This window comes from Plectrocnemia conspersa, unplaced genomic scaffold (genome assembly GCF_051122295.1).
Source record: "Plectrocnemia conspersa isolate PC_06_02 unplaced genomic scaffold, ASM5112229v1 ptg000006l, whole genome shotgun sequence".
Classification (NCBI taxonomy): Eukaryota; Metazoa; Arthropoda; class Insecta; order Trichoptera; family Polycentropodidae; genus Plectrocnemia; species Plectrocnemia conspersa.
Genome location: NW_028277170.1, coordinates 7,879,691 through 7,891,778, shown reverse-complemented (window position 1 = coordinate 7,891,778; position 12,088 = coordinate 7,879,691). Strand labels below are relative to the sequence as shown.

General features: G+C 31.0%; 1 protein-coding gene across 2 annotated transcripts in view; it reads left to right on the top strand.

Moving 5' to 3' along the window:
• Nucleotides 1-2,622: 2,622 nt before the first annotated feature.
• The window catches only part of LOC148234149 (uncharacterized), a 76,617-nt gene continuing 67,151 nt past the window's right edge, over nt 2,623-12,088 (top strand). For both annotated transcript variants that reach the window (XM_088188281.1, XM_088188280.1), the window contains exon 1: nt 2,623-3,071. In XM_088188281.1, the coding sequence (XP_088044407.1) occupies nt 2,935-3,071 (137 nt within the window). In that variant the 5' untranslated portion in view covers nt 2,623-2,934. The remainder of the gene's footprint in view (nt 3,072-12,088) is intronic.

Sequence of the window (12,088 nt, the reverse complement as noted above, 5' to 3'; positions counted from 1 at the left end):
AAAAGAGCATTATTATATAATAAAAATAAAATGGTAAATATTTCTTTAGAAGCGCAGTGTAACACCCCACGGTGTGCATCATAAGATTCCCTATCGAGCTCGACGGTTTACCGTTACATTCTAATTAGAATCCACTACTATTTGCCTCTCAGCCATACACCGTGGGGGTGTTACCTTGCGCTTCTAAAGAAATATTTACCATTTTATTTTTATTATATAATAATGCTCTTTTTTATAATAAATATAAATATTGTATTGCTTTTGGAAACAACAATAGTAGGAATACATTTAATAATGACTATAATAATTATATTTATTTAAAAAATCGTTAAAATTCTGCGCAAAAATAAAAAAATCAGATACATAAGTAGCAAAATTATGGAATGAAGTTAGTGGTATTGTAGGTTAATCAAATTTATTCATTTAACAGTACAGGACTGACGCCGATCCCTTAGAAATAAAAGTGGGAGTGGTGTCGCATGCAACGAAGAAAGAGATAAAGCATGCTATTTCGTGTAACGGTACTTCGTCCAGATGACATGGGAATCTTATGCAGCCCACGGTGTATGGCTGAGAGGCAAATAGTAGTGGATTCCAATTAGACCGTAACGCTAAACCGTCGAGCTCGATAGGGAATCTTATGATGCCACCAGTTGTTATCGCAGACAACTTGTGCAAAGACATATGTAGGTATTTATCGACTTGGCGCATGTTTTGCACATATTATAAATATCCTCACCCTTTTTTCGTCCTTTCATGGATAATATTTGCAGCAGATCATTTTTTACGGTGAAATACCATTCTTACAATAACGGCTAACTATACTGTGTTGGATAATTCTGATGACTCGTCAAATTGTAGTCAGAACCAGTCACATATTTTCAAGTCACTCTTGAACTGAGATTGCATGTCCGTTGAAAAAGAGGTCATCTCGGAAATTTTGTGAAACCGGGAGAATTCCGGTCAAACCAGGACATGTGGTGGGCCTATGTACTGTGAATATATTATCATGTTTGTTAGAAAATCTCTTAAATAAACAATCGTCACCAGTCAGAAATGCTTTTTTTTAACGACTCACCTTCATTGAACGGTTTTTTCTTCTTTGTGAGCATGTAAGAAATTTTTAAAGAAACTTTTTTTTTGTGGTTTTTTCAGAATTTTACTCATTTTATTCATTTTACTCAAACCACCCAAAAGTAAGATGTCAGAAGGCCCTCAAAATAGACTTCTGTTTCGACGATGACCTCCTCGTTCGACGTGAATCATTTTCCTGCGAACCATTTCTACATGTTTAGAAACAGGAAAAAGTCGCTGAGTGCCAAATATGGTGAATACTTTGGATACGACAGTAAATCGAAGCGTAAATCCTGCATTTTTACCTTCGAAACTGCACAAGTGTTTTGTCGTAATCGAAGAACATTTTCTTCTTGGCAAAATGTGGGCCCATTTGCGACGAAAAAGTACTAAACCAGCCATATAATCGACTACACGATCGTGTTAATTCTGCACTGTCATCTTGCCGAAATCTTTTTCATTAAAATTGAAACTACTGAGATTTGTGATAAGCCTGTGGCCTCAATAAGTTTGCGCACTTTGACTTGTCAATCACTCAATACCATATCGTGAATTTTGTCGGTCATTTCTAGGGTAGTTACCTCAAGTGAATATCCCGAACGATGCTCAAAACTTCAGATTTGATTACTTTCGGTGTTTTGTCTTTCAAATCTAAGTGTTTAATCACTACATCAAAGGTTGTATACTTCATCGATTGTAAAAATGAAAGGACGAGATGGAAATGGCTGACAATTTGCTAAGACTGACAATTTTAAAATTTGTTTCGATACTACTAGCATCATCTTTTGAATTTTCTAAGTACTCTCGTACTAAATATTGCTTCAGTTTTTAAATATTCAAATTCATACAATAACAAGTGAAATATTCGACTAAATATTTAATTTGATTATTGACAGTATATATAAAAAAGTAGGCGGGGCCTGGTCCCGATGGCCCCTAAAGGCAAGGCGCCGCAGGGGATATGAATGTAATGGTTCGAAAACATGACAATTTAAATGAGCAATATATAAAATAAATGCTCCATAAAACGAGTTATTTGTGCATTACTATTGGGCGTATTAGGTGCGAGCGAATAACTCTCTGCAACCTAATGAATAACTCTGCAACGAATCCTTTATCGAAAAAAATACGAAGATTTACCTTAAATAAATGCACAAACTATTCATTGTATGGGACAAAGTATTTATTTTAATGCTTATACTTCTCAAAATAATTTTCTGTTAAATAGTACCCATTCGAAAATCGTTAGGGAAACTTCCCTAAAGCACATAGCATCTACCTCTCGAGTATAAATGTATTTAATGTGACTACATATATGCCAGAAATTTGCTACGATACTGCATATTTCAATTGCAATATAACACAAATCATTTCTGTCGCCCGCTTGACCGTCGCCCAGTTGTCGTATACTCTGCGCATCAGCAGCATCAGCAGTAGCAGCAGCAGCAGCAGCAGCAGTGGCGTCACCGTTTCCCGGGATGTCGCCGCAAAATAAACCCGCGGACTCCCAGCTGCGCGTGCGTCATTTCTGTCTACGATTTTAGACCTGAGTTTTTCAACAGATTTATCCCGGCGAGCGCGGCTGGAGGCAGTGGCTCGCGGCCGAGGCGCGCGCTCGTCGTGCCGCTCTCCAGCGCGACGCGCCGACGATCAGCTGCACGCGGCACCCTAGACCCTCGCCGATTCCTCGGCTGGCTGGCTGGCCTTCGCCATGAACGACGGACCGAGCACGTGACCGGCTAAATGTGGAATAGTGCAGTGCCGCGAAAGTATATAAAAACGGTTTATTTTTAAACGTTGTGTGCAGCCGCCGCCGCCGGTCTACCCGGTAAAAGTGTACCGCACTACCGCTACATAGGTATGGTGCAAGATTCGTGCGAGATGCGACCACCTAAGTTCGACGCCGATGAGCCGGTGCTGGTGAGCTGCTTCGAAGGGGACGCGCTCACCTTGGCCGTGGACTATCCTGTCGGGGACGAGCCGTTCCAATTCCAATGGTGAGTGACGAATTCCAGCTGAAAGGAATCTACGATAGCATGCTAGCTAAATAGAAACTGTGAAATCAGAGCCGTAACTAACACACCACCTTTAACATTTGAGCAACCTAACCACGGTTGAGCATTTCCAATTCCAATGTTGAGCGACGATTTCCAGAATTTCCAGGAATCTATAATAGCACGAAAACTGAAACCATAATTAACACAAACTATTATCTAGTAGAGAGTAACTTAGCGAGACGCTGGGATCTTCGATAATACCTGAATTTTAATGATAAAATATAAAAGTAAACTTACACACAATTACGTAACATATACAAAAAATAAGTAAACACATAAAGTATAGACGAAATTAGCATACTATTATATAAAAATAAATATGTTTAAATAAATCTTAATACGTAAAGGAGTATAAAGCTTTATTTGAACATGTTCATTTTTAAAATTGATCAATTATAGGAGTCTCTGCATGTCTTTATTTTAATTTTACATTTCTAACTTCTTGTTATATCTATTTTTTACTTGAACGAGTATAGACATATTATATTTTAATAAAGCTTATATTTATCCTCAGAGTTTTGCGTACTTGAAAACTACATTTTATGTATAGACAAGTTATAAAATCATGATACCCTTTTATTAAATTCTAATCTGCAAACGGATCTTGCAAACTCTCTTAACTCTAAGTGCTAATATTATTTAAAGCGAAATTGATAATACATACGGCGTATTAAACCGCAGTGCAAGTTTGTTTTTAGGGCCCCACCTAAGCATTCTATATTAAAAAAAATAATCATATTAAATATTTATACGAATATGCTGCATGTTTTTTAATGTATTCGGCCATTTTTAAACAAAAGCAATGAATATTACATTATCTTTTCGTAATGATTTCTTATGGTTCGGCTAGCGTTTTTATACCTACAGGGCCAGCGTTGGCTGGCCAGTTACTAGTATCGAGCGTCGAGCCAATTAAAAATAAAACATTCTGCTTAATATTCTTTAGTAAAAAATTATGACTCGCTGTTCGTGAAATAAAAATGTTTTATTTTGAATACTTTTTTGAACGAATCCAAAAGCATTAATGCAGCAAGACTATTTAAAATAATGTTGTAAAATTTACAATATTTAGCAAATTGACCATTTCAGCTTGCTCTGTTCGTCTCGGCATTTCTAGGCATAGTAATTTGAGTGATAAGATAAGACATTTTTTTTAAATCATATAATGTAAAATCTTGTGGTTTATATTAAAAAAATACACGGTGAGACAATGTAATCAAAAAATTAAATGTCAAATCACTTAAAAATATATATCTACCTGCAATTGACAATGATACATTCCAGTAAAAGATTAAAAAGATAATTAATTATTATAAAAACCGATAACCGAAATATGTATGAGTGAAGCGTGTAATGACAAAAATTAAAACCAGATTTAGAAATACTGAAAATTGTTAAGTATGTTTTGTTATTGACAAGTTTATTTTCGTTAGGTTTAATTGCAAATATTGATTTATCATATTCATTTTTAGTTTATTTGATAATATTAATTATATTAAAAAAATATAATAAACTAATATGAATAAAAATATGTTTTTTTTTTAAAAATGGCGGCAAATTTAAAAACTTAAAGTAAAATAACTTCTTGGGATGAAATCCTACAAAAAGTGCGCCTCACAAAAAATGATGTATTAAAAAATCACTTTAAAAATTTTATTTTTATTTTAATAATTCAAAATATATTTTTTTCTAAATATATAACATTGGACCACCTTTTGGTAATTTTTAATCCAATTAGCAGGAAATTTCAGAGGCTTTGATATAAATATTCCGATCGTCATCGTCTGCTTTTTGAGATTTTTCCATTTAGGAAGTGTTGCATCGATCGAAATAGATGGTAGTCGAAAGGACCAAGATCTGGAAAATAAGGTGGATAAGATAAAACCTTTCAGTAGGCCTATTTATTTACTTCCTTGTGCAAATGATCCTGCTGATCACAACATAAGCTTGCTGTTATTGTTTTCCCAAGTTCAAGAGTTTCATAATGCACAATCCCTTTGAAATCCTACCATACACACAAAATAATTGGATAACCACTGTTTTCTAACCCAATTCTCATCTGCGGTAATCGAATTACGGAGAATATGCGACCAGCTTCAAGATACTGAAGCTTTTGAGAGATGCGGATTCGCGCCGACTTGTTTTTTGCGCTCTATTCGCGTGGAGCCCATGCACCTTGTCTACAAGCCTTCCCGGTCTTTTTAATGTGTCTATGCATTGGTGTAGTTTCTTGGCCAGCTGGTTTGAGTAAGATTTGGTTCCATTTCTGCAGCTAGGACATCATCGTCTATCTTTGCTGGTCTCCCATATCCAGGATTATTCTTGATATCGTAATTTCTCGTTTGAAATTTCTTAAGTTATCTTTGTCATTTTTTCACAAATATTTTTAATACCCTTAGTTGCCTATGCCTAATCAAACATATTGAATAACAGTAACCTAAATAATTTTAAAATTGTTTGACTAATATCTTAATTTTAATGTGTATACATAAAAAAGATATACATAAATATATAATACAAGTCTTGCATAATAGATTTTTTTTATTTACAAGTTAGTAAAATATTTGTTTATAATGCAATTTTATTTGTTTAAATATGCTCCCCTCAATATTTTTTAATTTTTTAATTTCTTTTATATGTTATTTGGATTAGGAATGCAGCAAAGATATTTAGTATTTTTTGACAAATAGAATTACTCACATGTGTTTACTAAAAACTATTAAAAATATTTTATTGGTTTGGGTTCTACATATTTTTTAAATTACGAGCCGCATCTGAATATATGTTACATTATTTGTGTACACTTGTGCTATACTGAACGACGTTGTTGTTATTATTATCGCTGAACTATGAACGGAAATGTTTTAATTATGAATACCGAAATACTGGTATTTACGATGCACTAATATCGTTTAATAGTTGGAAAACTAGGATACCTATATTGAAAGTGATATTTAACATTAAAATTGCAATGTGGCTATTAACATTAAATTTACACGAACGAAAACACATGTGCGTACTTGTAAAACAGTATTTTACTACAAATAAACTAAAAATTGCCATTTCATGACGTCGACCGAACATATTATAGATAGCTTGCGGGAGTCTATTCTATGTTGAAAAAGTCATTCTTAAAAGCAAAATTTTTGATTATTTTTATTTTTTTAATAATGATCATATCAAAACTGGTTAATTTTACTTTCAGATAAATTGTGCCACATTGATCTTAACATTCTGACACATATGTAATGAAGTAATTTTTTGTCACTAAAAGCAGCGAAATGTGTAATGTGTGTAATCAAAGTTGAACCATTTTGTTAGCAGCCTTTCATACAATTTTGGCAAAAAAATCCATATAAATTTTCAAGTATTTTATAAAAAAAATTGTCTTGTAAAGTTAAAAATTATGGAGTTAACCAATTTGCACTTTATATTATTGATATCATAAAGATTCGCGCTGCATAATTGTTTATCAATATAATATACTAATTGGATTTATTTATTATTATTTTGTGAAAGACATAAATGCGATAATTCAACTATTATAGAACTCATAGGTTTATGTGTCACCCTTTGGCCGATCCTGCATATATTGTACATAGTGTACATTTAATGTTCCTATAAAAAAGTTTTATTTAATGTATTTTATTCTTGTTATTTTGCTTGAATCACATGTCTTACTTATTGTTTATGTTGTTAATATGGTATGATGAATATGTATAATAGTTGTGTTAAACTTTTGCCATGTCAAATTCCATTTTATCACGCGTTGTTTACTGGTTTTAATGGAATATCATTAAAACTTTTTTTTAATATATAATATGAAGTTTTACGCAACGAAAAAAGAACGCAATGGACTTGAATAATATGCTATTTTACTAGTGTAAGACATTCAATACTACTTTCCTACAGTGTTTCATTATGTGGGCTACAAGTAAAATATTTTAAGTTATCTGAAAATATGTCTTAGTGGTATCTAATCGTGTGCATATATATCGCCAACCATTCTATTTTTTTAGCAATATTATTTGAAAATATTACGCCATCATTTTCTTTTTATTCGCCGCAGTGCATCTTCTCCCTTATTTATACTTTTAGATATAATGATACTAAATGCATTGAAATAATAAAAACTGCACCCAAAGAAGAAAATATAATCAAAATAATATGAACCGTTTCGTATTAACATTCTTATAATTATTTGAGCAAATATTAAATGTCCTTATATACCTAGTAATAACGTATATAGGCTAATCTCCAAAATTTTTCATTGTTAAGTCTAAACCAAACACGTCGCATAAAATATACCAACGTTTTTAAAAATGTGAAAATAAAACCACTGAATTTTTCCACATAATCTTGCTGTGCAATGGGCAAGGTTTCCAAATAATCCAAGCTGTCGGCGCAGATGTAGATTGGTAGCTATTTTTGTAAAATACCTTAACGATATAGTTAAGACGCTCGGTTATGCCCTACAAGCAAAGTCGATTCGTTTGCATTGCACTTCCTACAGGTTGGACCAAATACGGCTTTCAATACCTGAGTTTACAAATCTTCAAAAACGGTATTTTGATATTTATAAAATTCAATATATATGTGTGTGTGTATACATACATACAATAATACTTGTTTTCAGATAAATTGTAGTATTATGCATAAATCCTTCACTATTTATTCGACCTTCAGACAACAGCTCGACATCGCAGTATGTGTTTGCATAAATATCGCTTTGTTATTTATTTTGCTAAAACAGTGCTATACATTTCTATAAAACTTATCTTTCTCTTAAAGTTTCATGCAGCTGACTACTATAAGTTATGTTGAGCAAGTGATATTTTTAAATTTGTAAGCTCATTAATTACAATTAAAATTGCGTTTGGGTTTTGGAGCAAAAATAAGACAATGAATATATTATATAGTCATAATAAAAAAAATAAGCAATCTGTTCAATTTTAATTTTTTAATAAATATTAAATTAATACCGGTAATAAAATCCATTACAGATATATGATTTTATTATATATTTACAGATATATAATAAATAATTTATTTAAAAAAATAATACATAATATTTAAGAAATAAAAATAATATTAACATTAAATGATACGAACCGGACTAGCTTCTCGTAACTAACATTAATGAATGTACAATGTCAGCGTATTGAGGAACTGAATGGCAAGTCTTGGTTTTAACGTGCATCAGGATGCGATCGTGATTCTCGAAACGTTCCGCAATTTAAAAGTGAAATTCCTTGAAAATAATTTGCTTGTCAACAGCACCCTTCGATAGTTTGAAAAAATGCTTAGCGATATTCAACTTTCTGCGTAAACTATTAAGATTAAGAGGGAGTAGTTGATTATTCGAGAATTCCAAATTATAGATCCCTATTCATGAATGCTGCGAACTAAAGTGTGAAGATATCTTTAGTGGAAGTTTCTTTTAACAAAACGTTCTCACCAATATCGTAGGAATATTCTAATGGTGAATGAGTTTTTACATTTTCCAACACTAGAGGCCAGTCTATCTAAATAATTGTAGAGAAAAAGAGTTTGCAAGAGATAAATTTCTTTTAAACATTTTTTAATCATAAACTTATTTATGTCATTAATGAATAATCAAGGTTGGAAACCGTTAGCAATATTTTGTGAACCATCCAAAGTTATTCCAACGAAGTTCGGCGTCTATTGAGCAGCGCGTTCAGTGTTAATGAATTTCCAGAACATTTTAGTATCCCTAATATTATCGTTTTGGCAGCTTTTGTAATAACTGCGACGACAAGAAGCATAAAATACTTTACGCGCGCTCTTAATGACCGAAATTCTCGAATGTACGAAAATTATACTTTACAGCAAATTGGACTTTATTACGACAACAAAGATAGATATGCTACCTTGATTTGATTCATACTAATAATATTTATTTTTATTACCACTTAACATCGATATTATTCAAGGAATATTGGTACATAATACCTCATACATATTTTAATTTATATTTAGTAATAATTTTAGCGAAGAAATATATCTGTTTAGTATATATTATTGGTATACATATAGATCAATTTCAGTATTTAACACAATTTTGTATATAATATATTTTATAAATATATATTATTATTTAGTTAAGCATCTTTAATAACAAAAACATATGTATCTATTATGCATACAGTAGACATCTAAATAAAAAATATAACATTTTATATAATTACATGCCCTTAAAAATGATTAATCGATACTTGTTAAAAGTATAATGTCATATTATGAATGAGAAATATTTATTTACTGTTCATTAAAAACTTTATTTTTGTATTAGTAAATATTTTAATAATCAGTTAATACTGATACAGTGCTGAACGTTTATGTAAAATTGTGTTGAATTTATTACAAAAGCTCTTTTTGGAGGTACGATTGCTTTCTATTTTTGTCGTCTTCATTACATTGGCACATGTCTAGCATACTCAGTTGTGCTCTTAAAATTATAACACCGCATATTTTCGAACAATTTAATCATATTTTATAAATAAACTTGTGATTTTATTAGTAAAGTTTTCGGGTTTTAATGCTTTCGAGTGGTGCACAAATATAAAGTATAACAATATACAAATAAAATGCAGGTGTCAGTATCGGGCGACGATTTCGAACGAGGAAGAGTTTCAGTTGATCCAGAAAAGGTTATATATTCTTACAGGGGTGAAGTATTAAAAGTGGTGGGTCTCTCTGGTCTCTGATTTCTTATGGTGCGGGTAGAAGTCAGGTGCTGATGCGAGTAAGAGTATTTTATACGTTTCATTACAAAAGACGCTTACTCGTAAAAATATTACAATTTTTTAAGATTTTTTTACGGCACATTGTTCGTAAATTATTATATTTTTCGCATTTTTCTCGCAAAAATAAAATAAGGAAAATGAGACTTTTCCTTACATCAATTCACGAGTTGCTCATTTATTAACTAATAATATAAAGCCATTTACCGATGGTGAATTATTAAAGTAGTATATGATTGTTGTAGCATTATTTCAATCTATCAAGCTTTAAGTGAGAATAATTGCTAGAAGAATTAAGCATATTGTGAGTAACATCAATAGCCAATTTATTAGTAAAGGAAATGAAATGACATTCAAGAAAAGTCAAGCCATTTTGGTCAGATTTGTGATTATTAATTTGAAGACATTTAATGAAATGACATTCAAGAAAATGTCAAGCCATTTTGGTCAGATTTGTGATTATTATCTAGCTACATTGCGATGAATTTTTATGTTGTTGTATTATTGAGAAAGCTAGAAAATTTAATCTGTGATGATTGACCGAAGTTAATAATGATTAATTTCTGAAGCGATGACTTTAACATAATTTATATTATTCGAATAGTAAAAATGTGTTTTATTTTTATTACAACGGCGCTGCATTAAAATAAGCTAAAAAGCATTACGCAACGTTAAAATTTATATATAGAGTACGACACCGTATTCCATTAGAATCATTATATACTAATAGATTCCATTATGTGCGTTTCAATTTAGACTTTCCTTTACTGTTTTAACATTTTGCTTCGACGCGCTTCAATCATTTTAACTTTGTGTATTTTAGAAAAAGAATATCTCAAACCAAATTGTCTTTAAAAAAATTATACTAGTGTTTTTTGCGAGTGGGAAAAAACAGACGAGCTAAATTTTTTGGCATGTCATTCAAATGGGTCAAGGTATTAACACATTTTGCGAAAATCACCTATGAAATATTGTTATTAATTTATATTCTTATAATTTGTTAATAATAGTGTGCGTTACATAAATTACGAAAATTAAAACAAAACAAGAGAAATAAATAATTTAAAACTTTTATTGATGATAATAACTTCAAAATCATTTGAATTTTTTGTTTATTAATAAAATATGAAAATAGAGAAGTTATCCCAAAGAGAGCACGTCTCATTGGAAGCGTCTATACTGTTTTGTTCGATTTTGCTATCGTCGGCAGTTGCACTGAGGATCACAAGTATGTATTCACTGCGCTATTGCTAGCTCAGTTTAAACACATTATATTGATATACAGTCTTGAGAGCAGCGCACCATTGTTATAAAAACAGCAGTCGTTTTAAAATAAACCACAAAAAATTAAAATTATTTCTCGAGCAAAGCATTTATACTGAAAAAATCTTTGACCTTATAAATGCATTTTTTATATATTTTTTGTCAAAATTCATTTGAATGTGCTCTCATTTAGTGTTTTAAATAAAAATTTTAATAAAACTCCTTAGCAAAAATTGTTTAGATTTCTAAGCATAATATAAAGGAAAAGAGATAGATATTGATTAATATATGAATTTAATGATATTTTCGGTATTTTATGGAGAGCAAAGATTACTTATGTCTTGAAATTAAATGTTCGGATCAATAAAGTATAATAAAATTAGCAACAGAGAAAGGCTTGTTTGTGGTTATTGGAAAAGTTTAAAAAATAAGTTCAATACGAAGTCTTTAACTAAAATAGATGCATAAAATAAAGTTCCACAAGAAAGAAAAATCAGCAAAAAATCTCGATCCTCCTCAATAAGGGATAACATAGAACAGTATTAATATATTATAGAACGTTAGCGTTTTTTAAGTTTGGGTAGTTTGGGTAGTTTAAAAAACGGCCTGTTTGAATATTTATAATATATTGAAAATACCGACCCAATAAATACAGGCAGTTTAATAATAGAACGATTGGAGCTTCATACAAATTAAATATAGGTTTGAAACTTGGCTAGTGTCTAAACTGGCTGAAAATCTACTGTTTATTTTTACTATCACACGGTATTGTACTTACTATTTTATTATATTATAAAATAATACTTATTTAAATTGTATTACTGTAATACAATTTAAATACATAAATATAAAATGAATGTTCATTTTCTAATTTTTTTTTACACGTGAAGCAATCTCTGGAATCTAAAAATGATATATAAGTATACATTA